The sequence below is a fragment of the Bombina bombina genome, chromosome 2 (assembly GCF_027579735.1).
Source record: "Bombina bombina isolate aBomBom1 chromosome 2, aBomBom1.pri, whole genome shotgun sequence".
NCBI classification, from domain to species: domain Eukaryota; kingdom Metazoa; phylum Chordata; class Amphibia; order Anura; family Bombinatoridae; genus Bombina; species Bombina bombina.
This window is the reverse complement of record NC_069500.1, coordinates 779,690,075-779,711,251: the sequence shown is the minus strand read 5'-3', so window position 1 is coordinate 779,711,251 and position 21,177 is coordinate 779,690,075. Positions and strand designations below refer to the sequence as shown.

The 21,177-nt window shown below is 40.7% G+C and overlaps 1 protein-coding gene across 4 annotated transcripts in view; it reads left to right on the top strand.

Annotated features, from left to right (window-relative positions):
- Positions 1 to 21,177, top strand: part of PDE4C (phosphodiesterase 4C) — a 499,380-nt gene that overhangs the window by 461,114 nt on the left and 17,089 nt on the right. For all 4 annotated transcript variants that reach the window (XM_053702945.1, XM_053702947.1, XM_053702946.1 and 1 more), the window contains 2 exons: positions 17,180 to 17,334; positions 17,828 to 17,950. In XM_053702945.1, coding sequence (XP_053558920.1) covers positions 17,180 to 17,334; positions 17,828 to 17,950 — 278 coding nt within the window. The remainder of the gene's footprint in view (positions 1 to 17,179; positions 17,335 to 17,827; positions 17,951 to 21,177) is intronic.

Here is a 21,177-nt window from a genome sequence, read left to right as displayed (position 1 = left end):
AACAATTTTAAACTAATTACACCTACTCTAAGCCCCCTAATAAAATAACAAAGCCCCCCAAAATAAAAAATGCCCTACCCTATTCTAAATTACTAAAGTTCAAAGCTCTTTTACCTTACCAGCCCTGAACAGGACCCTTTGCGGGGCATGCCCCAAAGAATTCAGCTCTTTTGCCTGTAAAAAAAAAACATACAATACCCCCCCCCCAACATTACAACCCACCACCCACATACCCCTAATCTAACCCAAACCCCCCTTAAATAAACCTAACACTAAGCCCCTGAAGATCATCCTACCTTGTCTTCACCATACCAGGTTCACCGATCTGTCCTGGCTCCAAAATCTTCATCCAACCCAAGCGGGGGCTGGCGATCCATCATCCGGCGGCTGAAGAGGTCCAGAAGAGGCTCCAAAGTCTTCATCCTATCCGGGAAGAAGAGTAGATCCGGACCGGCAACCATCATCTTCCAAGCGGCATCTTCTATCTTCATCCGATGAGGACCGGCTCCATCCTGAAGACCTCCACCGTGGACCCATCTTCATCCGGCGACGTCCAACTGAAGAATGACGGTTCCTTTAAGGGACGTCATCCAAGATGGCGTCCCTCGAATTCCGATTGGCTGATAAGATTCTATCAGCCAAATCGGAATTAAGGTAGGAATATTCTGATTGGCTGATGGAATCAGCCAATCAGAATCAAGTTCAATCCAATTGGCTGATCCAATCAGCCAATCAGATTGAGCTCGCATTCTATTGGCTGTTCCGATCAGCCAATAGAATGCGAGCTCAATCTGATTGGATCAGCCAATCGGATTGAACTTGATTCTGATTGGCTGATCCCATCAGCCAATCAGAATATTCCTACCTTAATTCCGATTGGCTGATAGAATCCTATCAGCCAATTGGAATTCGAGGGACGCCATCTTGGATGACGTCCCTTAAAGGAACAGTCATTCTTCAGTTGGACGTCGCCGGATGAAGATGGGTCCGTTGTGGAGGTCTTCAGGATGGAGCCGGTCCTCATCGGATGAAGATAGAAGATGCCGCTTGGAAGATGATGGTTGCCGGTCCAGATCTACTCTTCTTCCCGGATAGGATGAAGACTTTGGAGCCTCTTCTGGACCTCTTCAGCCGCCGGATGATGGATCGCAAGCCCCTGCTTGGGTTGGATGAAGATTTTGGAGCCAGGACCGATCGGTGAACCTGGTATGGTGAAGAAAAGGTTGGATGATCTTCAGGGGCTTAGTGTTAGGTTTATTTAAGGGGGGTTTGGGTTAGATTAGGGGTATGTGGGTGGTGGGTTGTAATGTTGGGGGGGGGGTATTGTATGTTTTTTTTTTACAGGCAAAAGAGCTGAATTCTTTGGGGCATGCCCCGCAAAGGGCCCTGTTCAGGGCTGGTAAGGTAAAAGAGCTTTGAACTTTAGTAATTTAGAATAGGGTAGGGCATTTTTTATTTTGGGGGGCTTTGTTATTTTATTAGGGGGCTTAGAGTAGGTGTAATTAGTTTAAAATTGTTGTAAGATTTTCCTTATGTTTGTAAATATTTTTTTATTTTTTGTAACTTAGTTCTTTTTTATTTTTTGTACTTTAGTTAGTTTATTTCATTGTAGTTATTTGTAGGTATTGTATTTAATTAATGTATTGATAGTGTAGTGTTAGGTTTAATTGTAGGTAATTGTAGATATTTTATTTAATTAATTTAATGATAGTGTAGTGTTAGGTTTAATTGTAACTTAGGTTAGGATTTATTTTACAGGTAATTTTGTTATTATTTTAACTAGGTAACTATTAAATAGTTATTAACTATTTAATAGCTATTGTACCTGGTTAAAATAAATACAAAGTTGCCTGTAAAATAAATATTAATCCTAAAATAGCTATAATATAATTATAATTTATAGTGTAGCTATATTAGGATTTATTTTACAGGTAAGTATTTAGCTTTAAATAGGAATAATTTATTTAATAAGAGATAATTCATTTCGTAAGATTAAAATTATATTTAACTTAGGGGGGTGTTAGTGTTAGGGTTAGACTTAGCTTTAGGGGTTAATACATTTATTAGAATAGCGGTGAGCTCCAGTCGGCAGATTAGGGGTTAATAATTGAAGTTAGGTGTCGGCAATGTTAGGGAGGGCAGATTAGGGGTTAATACTATTTATTATAGGGTTAGTGAGGCGGATTAGGGGTTAATAACTTTATTATAGTAGCGCTCAGGTCCGGTCGGCAGATTAGGGGTTAATAAGTGTAGGCAGGTGGAGGCGACGTTGTGGGGGACAGATTAGGGGTTAATAATATAATATAGGGGTCGGCGGTGTTAGGGGCAGCAGATTAGGGGTACATAGGGATAATGTAAGTAGCGGCGGTTTACGGAGCGGCAGATTAGGGGTTAAAAATAATATACAGGGGTCAGCGATAGCGGGGGCGGCAGAATAGGGGTTAATAAGTGTAAGGTTAGGGGTGTTTAGACTCGGGGTACATGTTAGAGTGTTAGGTGCAGACGTAGGAAGTGTTTCCCCATAGCAAACAATGGGACTGCGTTAGGAGCTGAACGCGGCTTTTTTGCAGGTGTTAGGTTTTTTTTCAGCTCAAACAGCCCCATTGTTTCCTATGGGGGAATCGTGCACGAGCACGTTTTTGAGGCTGGCCGCGTCCGTAAGCAACTCTGGTATCGAGAGTTGAAGCTGCGTTAAATATGCTCTACGCTCCTTTTTTGGAGCCTAACGCTGACATTATATGGACTCTCAATACCAGAGTTATTTTAAAGGAGCGGCCAGAAAAAAGCCAGCGTTAGCTACGCGGGTCGTTAACGACAAAACTCTAAATCTAGCCGTATGCCTTTGAGGGCTGCCTCTTATCACAGGCTTTTTAAATCTCTTTTCAACACAGAGACAGAAAGTACGCGTAGACCATATAGATAACACTGTGTTCAGGCACAGGGAGTTATTTAAGATTTAGCACAAAACAATGCTAACTGCAAGACAATAGATAATAAAAAGTCACAGTCATGTGATCAGGGGGCTGGAAGATGGTTCCTAGATACAAGGTAATCACAGAGGTAAAAAGTACATTAATATAACTGTGTTGGTTATGCAAAACTGGGGAATGAGTAATAAAGGGATTATCTATCTTTTAAAACAATAACAATTCTATGGTAGACTGTCCCTCGTGCTCTTTCATTTGCATAATTGACATTTTTAGCATTTGTTGTTTCTTTAACTTTCATTTTGTATTATACTCTTTGTATAGTTTCTCTGCTTTGGCCAGAGAGCAGATGTAACTAAATACTTGCATTAAATTCAATTTATTGGGACCCCTGGGTATCTGTTTGGCATGTAAAGGAGTCAGGTATAGACTGTAGCATACGTAAAGGTTTGCTAAATCACTTCAAAGGGAAGCAATATATCTGTAAAAAGCTGATCATAAAATCACATGAACACCAAAGGAAGATATTTTACTTCACAATTTCTTCAGCTTACCAGAGCAAGTACTCGGTAAGCAGTTATCTTGACAGCTATTCTTTTTACTGTCATCTGCATGGTGTAGTCAGCCAATCAGCATCATTAGTGCTGAGTTCACACTTTGTTTTACTGTGATCTCATGGAATTTCACTGAAATCTTGCAGGCTCTCTTGCAAGTCACAGGACAAACATCCGTATTGGCTGTTAAGAGGGGCAGTAAACTTACAAACTAATATTATATAACTCTGCACATTAGCTTACCGGCAGATTTATACAGAAAAGTATTGCAGACAAATTTTATGTAAAAGCTCCTTTTGCCAGAACACCGCTCCTTGCTCTACTGAGCGGGTCTGGTTTTTCCACAGCGCTTTGTGGCAGCACTGTCTAGTCACAGTGTGCCGGTCGCGCCATTAAAATATGTAGCTTGCTCCTGCTCTGGTCTAGTAGTAGGAGCGAGCTATATTCATTTTAACGGCTTGACCGGGCACACTGTGACTAGACAGTTTGGCCGCAATGCGCTTTGGAAAAACCAGACTCGCTCAGTAGAGCAAGGTGCGGCGTTCTGGTAAAAAGGAGCTTTTACAAAAATTTCTCTGCAAAACTTTACTGTATAAATCAGCCGGTAAGCTAATGTTATATAATTCTGCACTATGTGCAGAATTATATAACATTAGTCTGTAAGTTTACTGCCACTTTAATGTCCCTTTATGATAGGATGTGGCTACTGAAGAAATTTTGAGGTAAAATATCTTCTTTTTTTACTTATAGATGTTTATGTGATATTTTCTAGTCAGCTTTTTACATATATGCTGCATTACTTTTCAAGCATTTGGGTAACACTCCCCTTTAAAGGGACATGAAACTCAAACATTTTCTTTCATGATTCATATGGAGTAAACTATTTTAAACAGCTATCTAATTTGCTTTGTTATCTTGGTATCCTTTGTTGAAATCATACATAAGCAGCAGGAAGCTAGCTGCTAATTCCGATTATCCTAATATGTGAAGGTATAATCTAGATTTTATTAAAGACACAGAGACGAGTATTTTTATGCATTACTCTTTCTTTACTACTCAATGCAGCCTTTTAAAGAACAAGATATATAAGATAATATAACATACACATAATAAGAACATAACATAGACTTATTATAGTGAGAAAAAACAGCCAATCAGCACAGAGCATAGACTATAAACAGATCACCCAATTAACATACTTCCTCTTTCTAATTGATGCTCAAAAGGAATAAAATATTAAACATCATAAGAAAACCAAAAAGTCCGAAACAACAGAGGGTAATAAACGCCAACTTCTTGTAGAACTGATGGACGAAATTCCATGGGATGTTGAATTTGATAGAAGGTAACGTAGATGTCCAGGATTCAGTGAGTGAAGGTTGAGATTTCTGAATTGACGGGAAGAATCCAGAGGATGAGAAAGGATTGGATTCACATGGATACTGTTAAAAAATATAAGAGTTAGTAACATATAATGACGGTTATTAGGGTGGGAAAAAACACCATTATCTATGTGAGGAGGGAAAATACTCGTCTCTGTGTCTTTAATAAAATCTAGATTATACCTTCACATATTAGGATAATCGGAATTTCTCCAACATAGGTGTGTCCGGTCCACGGCGTCATCCTTACTTGTGGGATATTCTCTTCCCCAACAGGAAATGGCAAAGAGCCCAGCAAAGCTGGTCACATGATCCCTCCTAGGCTCCGCCTACCCCAGTCATTCTCTTTGCCGTTGTACAGGCAACATCTCCACGGAGATGGCTTAGAGTTTTTTAGTGTTTAACTGTAGTTTTTCATTATTCAATCAAGAGTTTGTTATTTTCAAATAGTGCTGGTACGTACTATTTACTCAGAAACAGAAAAGAGATGAAGAATTCTGTTTGTATGAGGAAAATGATTTTAGCAACCGTAACTAAAATCCATGGCTGTTCCACACAGGACTGTTGAGAGCATTAACTTCAGTTGGGGGAACAGTTTGCAGTCTTTTGCTGCTTGAGGTATGACACATTCTAACAAGACGATGTAATGCTGGAAGCTGTCATTTTCCCTATGGGATCCGGTAAGCCATGTTTATTACGATTGTAAATAAGGGCTTCACAAGGGCTTATTTAGACTGTAGACATTTTTTGGGCTAAATCGATTGATATTAACACTTATTTAGCCTTGAGGAATCATTTATTCTGGGTATTTTGATATAATAATATCGGCAGGCACTGTTTTAGACACCTTATTCTTTAGGGGCTTTCCCAAAGCATAGGCAGAGTCTCATTTTCGCGCCGGTGTTGCGCACTTGTTTTTGAGAGGCATGGCATGCAGTCGCATGTGAGAGGAGCTCTGATACTTATAAAAGACTTCTGAAGGCATCATTTGGTATCGTATTCCCCTTGGGTTTGGTTGGGTCTCAGCAAAGCAGATACCAGGGACTGTAAAGGGGTTAAAGCTTAAAACGGCTCCGGTTCCGTTATTTTAAGGGTTAAAGCTTCCAAAATTGGTGTGCAATATTTTCAAGGCTTTAAGACACTGTGGTGAAAGTTTGGTGAATTTTGAACAATTCCTTCATGTTTTTTCGCAATTGCAGTAATAAAGTGTGTTCAGTTTAAAATTTAAAGTGACAGTAACGGTTTTATTTCAAAACGTTTTTTGTACTTTCTTATCAAGTTTATGCCTGTTTAACATGTCTGAACTACCAGATAGACTGTGTTCTGAATGTGGGGAAGCCAGAATTCCTATTCATTTAAATAAATGTGATTTATGTGATAATGACAATGATGCCCAAGATGATTCCTCAAGTGAGGGGAGTAAGCATGGTACTGCATCATTCCCTCCTTCGTCTACACGAGTCTTGCCCACTCAGGAGGCCCCTAGTACATCTAGCGCGCCAATACTCCTTACTATGCAACAATTAACGGCTGTAATGGATAATTCTGTCAAAAACATTTTAGCCAAAATGAACCCTTGTCAGCGTAAGCGTGGATGCTCTGTTTTAGTTACTGAAGAGCATGACGACGCTGATATTAATATCTCTGAAGGGCCCCTAACCCAATCTGAGGGAGCCAGGGAGGTTTTGTCTGAGGGAGAAATTACTGATTTAGGGAACATTTCTCAGCAGGCTGAATCTGATGTGATTACTTTTAAATTTAAATTGGAACATCTCCGCATTTTGCTTAAGGAGGTATTATCCACTCTGGATGATTGTGAAAATTTGGTCATCCCAGAGAAACTATGTAAAATGGACAAGTTCCTAGAGGTGCCGGGGCTCCCAGAAGCTTTTCCTATACCCAAGCGGGTGGCGGACATTGTTAATAAAGAATGGGAAAGGCCCGGTATTCCTTTCGTCCCTCCCCCCATATTTAAAAAATTGTTTCCTATGGTCGACCCCAGAAAGGACTTATGGCAGTCAGTCCCCAAGGTCGAGGGAGCGGTTTCTACTTTAAACAAACGCACCACTATTCCCATAGAGGATAGTTGTGCTTTCAAAGATCCTATGGATAAAAAATTAGAAGGTTTGCTTAAAAAGATGTTTGTTCAGCAGGGTTACCTTCTACAACCCATTTCATGCATTGTCCCTGTCACTACAGCCGCATATTTCTGGTTTGATGAACTGATTAAGGTGCTCGATAGTGACTCTCCTCCTTATGAGGAGATTATGGACAGAGTCAATGCTCTCAAATTGGCTAATTCTTTCACTCTAGACGCCTCTTTGCAATTGGCTAAGTTAGCGGCTAAGATTTCTGGGTTTGCTATTGTGGCGCGCAGAGCGCTTTGGTTGAAATCTTGGTCGGCTGATGCGTCTTCCAAGAACAAGCTACTAAACATTCCTTTCAAGGGGAAAACGCTGTTTGGTCCTGACTTGAAAGAGATTATCTCTGATATCACTGGGGGTAAGGGCCATGCCCTTCCTCAGGATCGGCCTTTCAAGGCAAAGAATAGACCTAATTTTCGTCCCTTTCGTAAAAACGGACCAGCCCAAGGTGCTACGTCCTCTAAGCAAGAGGGTAATACTTCTCAGGCCAAGCCAGCTTGGAGACCAATGCAAGGCTGGAACAAGGGAAAGCAGGCAAAGAAACCTGCCACTGCTACCAAGACAGCATGAAATATCGGCCCCCGATCCGGGACCGGATCTGGTGGGGGGCAGACTCTCTCTCTTCGCTCAGGCTTGGGCAAGAGATGTTCTGGATCCTTGGGCGCTAGAAATAGTCTCCCAGGGTTATCTTCTGGAATTCAAGGGACTTCCCCCAAGGGGAAGGTTCCACAGGTCTCAGTTGTCTTCAGACCACATAAAAAGACAGGCGTTCTTACATTGTGTAGAAGACCTGTTAAAAATGGGAGTGATTCATCCTGTTCCATTGAGAGAACAAGGGATGGGGTTCTACTCCAATCTGTTCATAGTTCCCAAAAAAGAGGGAACATTCAGACCAATCCTAGATCTCAAGATCTTAAACAAATTTCTCAAGGTCCCATCTTTCAAGATGGAAACCATTCGAACTATCCTTCCTTCCATCCAGGAAGGTCAATTCATGACCACGGTGGATTTAAAGGATGCGTATCTACATATTCCTATCCACAAGGAACATCATCGGTTCCTAAGGTTTGCATTCCTGGACAAACATTACCAGTTCGTGGCGCTTCCTTTCGGATTAGCCACTGCTCCAAGGATTTTCACAAAGGTACTAGGGTCCCTTCTAGCTGTGCTAAGACCAAGGGGCATTGCAGTAGTACCTTACCTGGACGACATTCTGATTCAAGCGTCGTCCTTCCCTCGAGCAAAGGCTCACACGGACATCGTCCTGGCCTTTCTCAGATCGCACGGCTGGAAAGTGAACGTGGAAAAGAGTTCTCTATCCCCGTCAACAAGGGTTCCCTTCTTGGGAACAATTATAGACTCCTCAGAAATGAGGATTTTTCTAACAGAGGCCAGAAAGACAAAGCTTCTGGACTCTTGTCGAATACTTCATTCCGTTCCTCTTCCTTCAGTAGCTCAGTGCATGGAAGTGATCGGGTTGATGGTAGCGGCAATGGACATAGTTCCTTTTGCGCGCATTCATCTAAGACCATTACAACTGTGCATGCTCAGTCAGTGGAATGGGGACTATACAGACTTGTCTCCAAAGATACAAGTAAATCAGAGGACCAGAGACTCACTCCGTTGGTGGCTGTCCCTGGACAACCTGTCACGAGGGATGACATTCCACAGACCAGAGTGGGTCATTGTCACGACCGACGCCAGTCTGATGGGCTGGGGCGCGGTCTGGGGATCCCTGAAAGCTCAGGGTCTTTGGTCTCGGGAAGAATCTCTTCTACCGATAAATATTCTGGAACTGAGAGCGATATTCAATGCTCTCAAGGCTTGGCCTCAGCTAGCGAGGACCAAGTTCATACGGTTTCAATCAGACAACATGACGACTGTTGCGTACATCAACCATCAGGGGGGAACAAGGAGTTCCCTAGCGATGGAAGAAGTGACCAAGATTATTCTATGGGCGGAGTCTCACTCCTGCCACCTGTCTGCTATCCACATCCCGGGAGTGGAAAATTGGGAAGCGGATTTTCTGAGTCGTCAGACATTGCATCCGGGGGAGTGGGAACTCCATCCGGAAATCTTTGCCCAAGTCACTCAACTTTGGGGCATTCCAGACATGGATCTGATGGCCTCTCGTCAGAACTTCAAAGTTCCTTGCTACGGGTCCAGATCCAGGGATCCCAAGGCGGCTCTAGTGGATGCACTAGTAGCACCTTGGACCTTCAAACTAGCTTATGTGTTCCCGCCGTTTCCTCTCATCCCCAGGCTGGTAGCCAGGATCAATCAGGAGAGGGCGTCGGTGATCTTGATAGCTCCTGCGTGGCCACGCAGGACTTGGTATGCAGATCTGGTGAATATGTCATCGGCTCCACCTTGGAAGCTACCTTTGAGACGAGACCTTCTTGTTCAGGGTCCGTTCGAACATCCGAATCTGGTTTCACTCCAGCTGACTGCTTGGAGATTGAACGCTTGATTTTATCGAAGCGAGGTTTCTCAGATTCTGTTATCGATACTCTTGTTCAGGCCAGAAAGCCTGTAACTAGAAAGATTTACCACAAAATTTGGAAAAAATATATCTGTTGGTGTGAATCTAAAGGATTCCCTTGGGACAAGGTTAAGATTCCTAGGATTCTATCCTTCCTTCAAGAAGGATTGGAAAAAGGATTATCGGCAAGTTCCCTGAAGGGACAGATTTCTGCCTTGTCGGTGTTACTTCACAAAAAACTGGCAGCTGTGCCAGATGTTCAAGCCTTTGTTCAGGCTCTGGTTAGAATCAAGCCTGTTTACAAACCTTTGACTCCTCCTTGGAGTCTCAATTTAGTTCTTTCAGTTCTTCAGGGGGTTCCGTTTGAACCCTTACATTCCGTTGATATTAAGTTATTATCTTGGAAAGTTTTGTTTTTAGTTGCAATTTCTTCTGCTAGAAGAGTTTCAGAATTATCTGCTCTGCAGTGTTCTCCTCCTTATCTGGTGTTCCATGCAGATAAGGTGGTTTTACGTACTAAACCTGGTTTTCTTCCAAAAGTTGTTTCTAACAAAAACATTAACCAGGAGATTATCGTACCTTCTCTGTGTCCGAAACCAGTTTCAAAGAAGGAACGCTTGTTGCACAATTTGGATGTTGTTCGCGCTCTAAAATTCTATTTAGATGCTACAAAGGATTTTAGACAAACATCTTCCCTGTTTGTTGTTTATTCAGGTAAAAGGAGAGGTCAAAAAGCAACTTCTACCTCTCTCTCTTTTTGGATTAAAAGCATCATCAGATTGGCTTACGAGACTGCCGGACGGCAGCCTCCCGAAAGAATCACGGCTCATTCCACTAGGGCTGTGGCTTCCACATGGGCCTTCAAGAACGAGGCTTCTGTTGATCAGATATGTAGGGCAGCGACTTGGTCTTCACTGCACACTTTTACCAAATTTTACAAGTTTGATACTTTTGCTTCTTCTGAGGCTATTTTTGGGAGAAAGGTTTTGCAAGCCGTGGTGCCTTCCATTTAGGTGACCTGATTTGCTCCCTCCCTTCATCCGTGTCCTAAAGCTTTGGTATTGGTTCCCACAAGTAAGTATGACGCCGTGGACCGGACACACCTATGTTGGAGAAAACAGAATTTATGTTTACCTGATAAATTTCTTTCTCCAACGGTGTGTCCGGTCCACGGCCCGCCCTGGTTTTTTAATCAGGTCTGATAATTTATTTTCTTTAACTACAGTCACCACGGTACCATATGGTTTCTCCTATGCTATTATTCCTCCTTAACGTCGGTCGAATGACTGGGGTAGGCGGAGCCTAGGAGGGATCATGTGACCAGCTTTGCTGGGCTCTTTGCCATTTCCTGTTGGGGAAGAGAATATCCCACAAGTAAGGATGACGCCGTGGACCGGACACACCGTTGGAGAAAGAAATTTATCAGGTAAACATAAATTCTGTTTTTATTACAAGACCAGAGACTCCTATTTTTATGCAAGTTTAAAGTAGTTAGGAGAATAAATTAAGCGAGGCATGTTGAATGGGTCTGAAATAAAATTGTTTGAAGATGGAATCTGAAGACCAGTCTGCAGCATTTAAAATCTGTTGAAGAGGAGCCGCTTTTAAAAAGGCTTTCGAAGCAGCGGAACCTCTGACAGAATGTGCTGTGAAAGAAATGTTAATACCGGCTTCTTTCATGACCCATTTAACCCACCTAGCGATAGAGGTAGAAGTGATAGGAGCATAGGGGGGAACAAAAGAAATAAGCAGTTGATTATGGATAGGTTTCCTAAATATCAGAGTTCTAGATTCGTATGACTTTAAGCATTCGACCACACACAAAGAGGGTTCAGAAGACAGATAAGGATAAAAGATGGAAGTAGATAAAGTTTTTGTTCTGCGAGAAAGAAAGAAGGTGACTCCTTCAGGGGAGAAACGTTTAGAGTTCCAATCTAATGCTTTTACATCCGATACCCTTCTGAAAGAAATAAGGCATAGAAGGGTAGCGAGTTTAGCGGAAAGTTGTTTTAGAGTCAACAAGTTATTGTCTGGCCAGGATTTGAAAAGAGAGAAAACTAAGTCTACATCCCAGAAAAATTTGTGTTTGGGAACAGGAGGACGTTTTAATCTAATGGCTTTAAGAACTCTACAAACTAAAGGGTGTTTACCGATAGGAGAATTATTGATTAGATTATGTCTGGCAGAGATAGCCGATCTATGGACATTAATTGTTCTGTAAGCAAGGCCTGAATCAAAGAGGTGTGACGGATAATTAATGATTTCGGTTAAATCCGCAGAAATGGGATCCAAATCCCTTTGCAAGCACCAGCTAGACCATTTTGACCATGCGGCAAAATAACATCTGCGGGTACCTGGAGCCCAAGAGTCTTGAATGAGGGATCTAGCTCTCTCCGAAAGGCCTCGGAGAGACCAGGGTCCCCTGAAATTGTCCAGGCTATCAGAAAAAGAGAGCCTTGGAGAATTAGACTGTGAAATTCGCCCTCCGGATTGACTAATAGGTGAGGAAGTGGAGGAAGAAGAATTGGAAGATTGGTGGACATCTCCAAGAGGGAGGGATACCAAGACTGGGTTGGCCAAAGGGGAGTCACTATAGTTAGGCATAGGATCTGGACGCCAGCTGAAGTATGGGTAAATCTGGAAGTTGGTCCTGGATGCAAAAAGATCCAGGCAAAAGGGACCTCTGAGAGATTGGAGGAGTAAAAACATTTTCCTGTCTAATTTCCAATCGCTCGAATCTGTCAGATGACGAGATCCCCAATCTGCAGCTGTATTTGATAGACCTGGAATATATTCCGCTTTGATAGAAATATTCCTGTCTAAACAAAGGTGAATAAATTCCTTGGTAATGTTGGATAAATTCCTTGATTTGGTGCCTCCTAAACGATTGAGATATCGTACTGCTGAAATATTGTCCATGCGAAGGAGAATAGAAACTGGAGAAGAAAAATTGGCAAAACTTTTGACTGCAAACGAGCCAGCCAATAATTCCAAACAATTGATGTGGAAACGTTTCTCCTCCAATGTCCATTTGCCACCGGTGATGGAAGGGCCGCAGCGTGCACCCCAGCCTGAAAGACTGGCATCGGATTCTATAATGAAGTCCGGAGTTCTGCCAAAGATGGCTCTCCCATTCCAGGCTTCTAAATGAGAGAGCCACCAAGACAATTCTTCTTTGGCTTCTAGGGACAAAGGAATCAAATGAGAATAAGAAAAACCTTTCCTCAAATGAAGAATCTTTAGTCTCTGAAGTTCTCGGTAATGTAATGGGGCAGGAAAAATAGCCTGAATAGAGGATGATAGTAACCCTACTATTCTGGCTATGGTTCTGATGGGAACTAAATCTTTGGATAAAGTTTTGGTAATTTCTTTCTTGATATTCTTTACCTTGTCTGAAGGAAGACTCAGAGTAGAGAGTATTGAGTTGATTTTGAAGCCTAAGAAAATCAAAGACTTTGTGGGTAAGAGAACTGATTTCTGTTTGTTCACAATAAAACCTAAGGATTCTAATAAAGAAATTGTGGTAAATAGATGATTCTGAAGGGAGTGAAAATCTTGGTCCATAATCAAAATATCGTCCAAATAAATTATTAGACGAATTCCTCGGAGTCTCAGCCAGGCCACTACAGGTTTCAGTAACTTGGTGAAAATCCAAGGAGCAGAGGACAGACCAAAGGGAAGACAAGTGAAATTCCAAAGCTGGTCTTCCCAACGGAAAGTCAAGAATTTCCAATGTTCTTGGGCGATTGGAACGGTTAGATAGGCGTCTGTGAGATCCAATCGAACCAACCAATCGTTTCCTCTTAGACATTCTCTTAATAAGTGAATACCTTCCATTTTGAAATGATGGTAAACTACAAAGGTATTTAACGTTTTTAGGTTTATGACTGGTCTGTATTGATTGTTTTTCTTTTTTACCAAAAACAAATTGCTTAGGTAAAAATCTTGAGGTTGGGAGACTGGAAGAATTGCTTTTTTGGAGAAGAGAGAAGAAATTTCTCTCTTGACCAAAAGAGTCTTCTTGAGAACATTGAATTGGATGGGGAAGACAGACTTGAATTGGGGGAGATATGAATTCTATGAGGATACCTGATACAGTTTGTAAAACCCAAGGGTCTGAAGTAATTGAAGCCCAATTTTGAGTAAACAGGGCGAGTCTGCCTCCAATTTTTTCTGGGAAAGAAAGGATATAGGGAAGAAATGAAGAACTTACCTGGAGCTTGTCTAGCTCTGGCTCTGGTCCTAAAACCTCTCTGAGTCCAGGGGCGACCTCTTGTCGGAAAAAAGGAGGAAGTGGATGGATCAGAGTAACCTCTTTGGAATTGAGATTGAAACTGGTGTTGGTATTGTGATTGTTGGGGATAGTAATGAGACCTGGATAAGAAGGTTTGGCGGCCGGGAAAGCGGCCTCTGCCTCTCCCAGCCCTGTCGGAGAAACCCTGGTTAGGGTAGAAAATTTTCTTAACGGATGTTTTCACTTTATTTAGGTTAGAGAAAGTATTTACGTATTGGCTTAAGTCTTTTAAGTAAGAGTCTCCAAACAAAAGACCCTTGTTGTCTGAAGCGATATTACTTGAGGAAAAATCAGAAATTTTTGGGTCTATTTTCCTCAAGATGTTACGTCTTCTTTCTCCAGACATTGCGCAATTCGTATTCCCAATAAAACACAGGAGTCTTTGTACCCATTCTCTGACCACATAGGGATCCAAAGGGCAATTTTCGGCTACGCCTTGTTCAGATAATTCGAATAATTTAGTGAGGGGACCAACTGAATCTAAAAGTTTATCTTGGCAAATTTTCCAGGATCTATCTATTCCTTTTTTCAATTTATATCCTGGGGAACCAATGAATTTTAAAATTTTGGGGTCAACTTCAGGTGTGATGGAAGCATTCTTTGGTAACAGGGGACGAGGACTATCGGCTTTCATTTTGTTGCGGGTTTGCTTTTTTAGGGGTTTACGTAATTGGTGGTCAATAAATTTAGCTAAATCCAGGAGGGGACACCACTCGGCGGACCGGGGATGGTGTAAGTCGTCTGGTTTAAACCTAGGGTTACCCAAACAATCTAAAAAGTCCTCTTCATCCTCACTGTATTCAAGAGATTTTTTAGCTTTCTTTTTCGGTTTTTTAGCGACCGGGGAGCCATCGGAATTATCCGAATCATTGAAATTGTCTGAATTAATATAAGTGTATTCGTCACCATCTGATTCCTCAGAATCTGAAGATGGATTATCAATATTAGTTTTTGACTTAAATTTTAATTTTTTGCATACATGAGTATCCCCTGTTTGGTTACCCTCAGGGTGCAGGGTTCTACTAACAGCGGTTTTTCTTCCTTTGCTGTGAGGAATATTAGTCTCAGTTAAAAGTTGACGAGACTTTTCAATAAGTTTTTTGCTTGCTTTATAGGCAATAGATGGGTTCTTTCTTTTTAAAGATATTTTTCTTTGTTTCTCTCCCATCAAAGAGGTCATTTTATTAAATAAATTATTCATAGAGGAGTCAATCATAGATTGTACTGTATGTAAGGTCAAGGGAGGTGATTTAGATTGAGTTTCAGACATTGTTTATAATGTTTTGTCAAAAAACAATGTGAGGTAAAATTAAATATTAAATTAATTGATTATCAAATCTCCCTTATAAGAAAATTTTTATGTATAAAATTTGAAATATATATAGTTGAAAGGGTCTGGCAAAACAGACTATTGAGAGGACAAGCAAAATATTTTTTCTGAGGTAAACTGTTTGGTTCAATAGTTAGCTAAAACGCTTAGTACAGAAATTATACTAAATGTAGTTGCAATGTATTAAAACTGCCAGAAGATGGCAACAAAAGTTGAGGAGAAATATTCTATGACAAAATGCAGGAAATGTCAGGACCGAGTGGAAAAGACACAAAGTTACCACTCGGTTAACAGCAGAGGTACAGCTGACAGGAGGCAGGGTTATTACGTCAGCGGTAATGGGCGGGAAGGGGACGGCCCACAAAATGGCGAACGGACTGAGAGAAGGAAACATGCAGGAGGGGAGAAAAAACACTGAGCGAACAACGGAGCTAGCAAAGTTTGAAGCAGAATGTAAGTAGGTGATAAGCTAAAGGCTCAATAGAGGCACAAAATATAAATATAAGGGAATATGAAAACCGGAAGAAAAATACACATATAAGGGGAAAAACAAGGAGTTATAGTTACAAATGGAGTAAACAGAAAAACGGAGAAATGATAAAGGGATAAAATATCTATAAAGACAATAATGATAACGTTTATTGATAATATTATGACTGCACTACTTATCTGAGTGAGCAGCAAAAAGAAAGAGGAAGTATGTTAATTGGGTGCTCTGTTTATAGTCTATGCTCTGTGCTGATTGGCTGTTTTTTCTCACTATAATAAGTCTGTTATGTTCTTATTATGTGTATGTTATATTATCTTATATATCTTGTTCTTTAAAAGGCTGCATTGAGTAGTAAAGAAAGAGTAATGCATAAAAATAGGAGTCTCTGGTCTTGTAATAAAATTGGTGGCTGCACATGTATGCCTCTTATCATTGGCTTACTGATTTGTTCCTTCAATTGTTTGTACCTTGAATAAAGGATACCAAGAGAAGGAAACAAAATTGATAAGACATAAATTGGAAAGTTGTTTAAAATTATATGTTCTATCTGAATCAAGAAAACATTTCAGTTTCATGTCCCTTTAAGTGTGCAGGGTGCTCTTTGGGAAAATACAGAATTTTCATAGGTAAATTACAGGAAAAGTAGGAAAAATAATGAACGGGTGTTGCTTTTTTTGCTAAAACATTTTCTGGGAGTTTTAGAGATTTGAATTTGTGCTTTTAAGAGTACACACAACTTCTCTATGAACTGTCCTGTGAGGGAACAACGAAAACAGGAAATTGTATTCAATTTCACAATACAAACACTGCATGTTTTAGCTTGCACTCAGTCGTGGGGGGTAAAAAGCATTAAATGCGCAGACCTTAAGAAAGATTAGATACGTATAGCTGTTGGCCAAGAGATGATAATCCCAAATGTGCCGCCAAGACATCTCCAGTATTTGGGTCTTACCGTATGCGTTTAATTCTGGCTTCCGATACTGCTTGCTTAGAAATGGCAGCACTACCCCAGAAAAGACTGGGTGCAAATTCTACTAGGTATTTGCAAGAAATATAAACAAGTTTTGCAAAATAAATGAAACGCTACTTACCTATGAGCCGTATGCTTCAAATGATAACAATATAAAATTAAGGATTTGGTTAATGCCATTGGCCAATAGATAAGCCCAAATGTCTCTCCATTGTCACCTCAATATGTGGGTCCTAACCTTGGCCATCCTTTATGATATACGGTATGTAGTGCACAGTAAGCCTAATAATTAAATTAATTTTAAGAAAATCCTGTTCATTATGACGGAGTGGTTCATCAAATGGTAAACCATAGCTTTATGTGAATACAAAGGCCGAAAACTAAACCTGAAGCTGCTTTTATTAGTGTCCATCATAAGAGTCTACATCAAACTATGTGTGTAATTATATATTGAGATATTCCTAGAAAAGTTTAATTGACAAAGGTTCAAGTTGAAATTTGTTGCTATGAAGCGGTTATGTTTATAACTGTAGTTATGAAACTGAAATACAGGTACATTATAGTTCAGTAAGTGCCATCTAATGTCCTTTTTGTATCTCCCTGCAGATTCTGAGCTTGCACTGATGTACAATGATGCCTCTGTTCTAGAAAATCACCACCTTGCAGTGGGGTTTAAGCTCCTTCAAGAAGAGAACTGTGATATCTTCCAGAATTTGACTAAGAAGCAGCGTCAACACTTGCGTAAAATGGTCATTGATATGGTAAGCCTGGAAGCAAGGCAAATGAGTAAATTAAATGCCATTTCCTTTACACACAGAGCACATGCATGAATGTGGCTGTCTCTTGGTTTGCTATACTGGTTTTTCGTATTGGCCCTTCTAGGAAAGGGGTTAATGGGTACAAAAAAAGAGCAGCTAAATAAAAAAGTTAAGAAAATGATCTTGCAGAAGGCATTGGATGTGGTAAAAGGAGAAAGTGTTAGAGCAGAGCTTTATGGAACAAGGCAACCTGAAGCAAAAGCTGTTAAATATTCACCTCTGGATCATAACCTTTTGGTATTTAGCATAGACCTACATAATTCTTCTCCTACTGCAAATAAAAGCTTTGCCTTTTCTTTACTAGTTTGCTTGACTGCTAAGTATAAGTGTATTGTAGAACTGTAAATGTATTGGCTGTGCAACAAAGAGAAGTGGACCCACAGTGATCTGTCATATGGTTAATAAGCAAAACTAATAAAAGATACTTTTGTTCTAGGTGCTGGCTACAGATATGTCCAAACACATGAATCTCTTGGGTGACCTGAAGACCATGGTGGAAACCAAGAAAGTAACTAGTCTGGGTGTTCTGCTGCTAGATAACTACTCTGACCGAATACAGGTGAGCTATGGAACTGGTAGTCCTTACTGCTTGTGTTTAATACCTTTTATTTTTTTTGTATATATTTCTATTTTGTAGAGGAGGGACACGCGGTTTCTGACCTATAGCTATACACTCATTGTTTGTCACCTGAAAAGTCACTTTATGAGATTTTAGTAGTATGAGTGCTCACTTACATGCAGAGCAGTTTAGAGTCCAGACTCCATAATACCCAAATGTTGAAACACTTGAAAGTGATGCAGCATAGCTGTAGAAAGCTGACTAGAAAATATCACCTGAACCTCTCTATGTAAAAAAGAAAGATATATTTTACCTCAAAAGTTTCTCAGTAGCCACATCCCATTGTAAAGGACTTCAAAAGCAGAAAATCAGTATGTCTGTCCCGGGACAGCGGAAGGAGCGAGCTTTCGTGCACACTCATCTTATTTCACCAATCAGGTAAAGGAAGTTTACTATGAAAGTTAAGTGAAATCTCATGAGATCACAGTAAAAGAGTTCATTACCTCAGCACTGTTGATGCTGATTGGCTGCTGTTCATTTCTTCCTCTTTTTTTTTTTCTCTTGTAAGATGTATCGAGTCCACGGATTCATCCTTGTGGGATATTCTCCTTCCCTACAGGAAGTGGCAGAGAGAGCACCCACAGCAGAGCTGTCTATATAGCTCCCCCCTTAGCTCCACCCCCCAGTCATTCTCTCTGCCTGCTTAACTGCTAGGAAGGGCAAAGAGCTATGTGGTGACTAAAATGTTAGTTTTTTATTTCTCAAGCAAAAGTTTATTATTTTAAATGGTACCAGTGTGTACTATTTACTCTCTGGCAGAAAAGGGATGAAGATTTCTGCAAGGAGGATGATGATCTTAGCACTTTGTAACTAAGATCCACTGCTGTTTTCACAAGGCCTGAAGAGTACTGGAAAACTTCAGTTGGGAGAACAGTTTGCAGGCTAAGCTGCATATGAGGTATGTTCAGTCTATATTTTTCTAGACAGACTGTGTTAATTCTAGAAAAGGCTGGCAATATCCCCATGAGGGAAGGGTAAGCTGTATTCAGACACTGTAATAGGAATTTCAGCTTGCTTGAAGGGCTCATTAGTTACTGGTGACACTGTTAGGAAAAAACGTTTTGTTTATCGATGCAATTATAACGTTTTCTGAAGGGACTAAAGGGCTGGTGACACCGTTAGGAAAAAACGTTTTGTTTATTGATGCATTTATAACGTTTTTTGAAGAGACTAAAGGGGTCATTGTGGCTTGGTTTTGAGTTTTGTAACTCACATGGTTAATTAAGAGACACTCTGGTGTTTCTCTGATAGGCCTCAAAACATTGAGTGAGGTGGGGAGGGGCCTATTTTCCCGCCTCAGTTGCGCAGTTTCCTTTCCTCTGAGACATATCACTGCTTCTCCTGAGGTTCCTGCTGTATTTGAGGGCTGTTACAGAAGTTTTTTCCTCCACAAATCGTTCTGAAGGGCAGGTAGGAGCCACAGCAGAGCTGTGGCAAGGTGCTGAAAGTCTTTTTTACTGGGGTTGACGTTTTTTCAATCCGTTTTTGCCATTAAGGGGTTAATTGTTTATTTGCATAGCTGTGCAAAGTTACTAAGTCTTTATAATGCTACTGTAAAAATGTTGTTAAGTTTACTGCTTTTTTACACTGTTTTGCAGAACTGGTGCACAGTTCTGCAAAACAGTCACAGTACAGTTTTATTTCTAAGTGTTTTTTACTTTGATTACAGTGTTTTTTCCAAGCTTGCTTGTTACATTACTAGCCTGTTTAACATGTCTGACACCAAGGAAAATCCTTGTTTAATATGTTTGGAAGCCATTGTCGAACCCCCTCTTAGAATGTGTCCCAATTGTACTGATATGTCTATAAACTATAAAGAACATATATTAGCACTTAAAAATAGAGCAATAGATGATTCTCAGTCAGAAGTAAATGAGGGTTCGCCATCTAGCTCTCACCAAGTTTTACAACCAGTAACGCCCGCACAAGTGATGCCAAGTACCTCTAGAGCGTCAAATTCTTTTACTTTACAAGACATGGCCACAGTTATGAATTCAACCCTCACAGAGGTTTTATCTAAACTGCCAGGTTTACAAGGAAAGCGGGACAGCTCTGGGTTTAGAAAAAATGCTGAGCCGTCTGACGCTTTAGTAGCAGTATCTGATATGCCCTCACAATGCTCTGAAGTAGGGGTTAGGGATTTGTTATCTGAGGGAGAAATTTCTGATTCAGGAATGACGCTTCCTCAGACAGATTCTGATATGACGGCCTTTAAATTTAAGCTTGAACACCTCCACTTATTGCTCAGGGAGGTATTAGCGACTCTAGATGATTGTGACCCTATAGTGGTTCCAGAGAAATTCTGTAAAATGGATAAATACTTAGAGGTTCCTGTTTACACTGATGTTTTTCCAGTCCCTAAGAGGATTGTGAATATTATTACTAAGGAGTGGGATAGACCAGGTATTCCGTTCTCTCCCCCTCCTGTTTTTAAGAAAATGTTTCCCATATCTGACACCATGCGGGACTCGTGGCAGATAGTTCCTAAGGTGTAGGGAGCTATTTCTACTCCGTCTAAGTGTAAAACTATACCTATCGAAGACAGTTGTGCTTTCAAAGATCCTATGGATAAAAAATTAGAGGGTCTCCTGAAGAAAATTTTTGTTCATCAGGGTTTTCTCTCTCCAACCTATTGCGTGCATTGTTCCTGTAACTACTGCAGCTGCTTTCTGGTTTGAGGCTCTAGAAGAGGCTCTTCAGATGGAGACTCCATTAGAGGAGATTATGGACAGAATCAAGGCCCTTAAATTGTCTAATTCTTTTATTACAGATGCCGCTTTTCAACTGGCTAAATTAGCGGCAAATAATTCAGGTTTTGCTATTTTAGCACGCAGGGCGTTATGGCTTAAGTCCTGGTCTGCTGATGTGTCATCTAAATCTAAACTTTTGAACATCCCTTTCAAAGGAAAGAACCTATTCGGGCCTGAACTGAAAGAGATTTTTTCAGACATCACTGGAGGGAAAGGTCATGCCCTTCCTCAGGATAGATCAAATAAGATGAAGATCAAACAAAATAATTTTCGTTCCTTTCGGAGCTTCAAGAGTGGTTCCGTTTCAGCTTCCTCTGCTACAAAGCAAGAGGGGAATTTTGCCCAATCCAAGTCAGTCTGGAGACCTAACCAGGCTTGGAACAAGGGTAAACAGGCCAAGAAGCCTGCAGCTGCCTC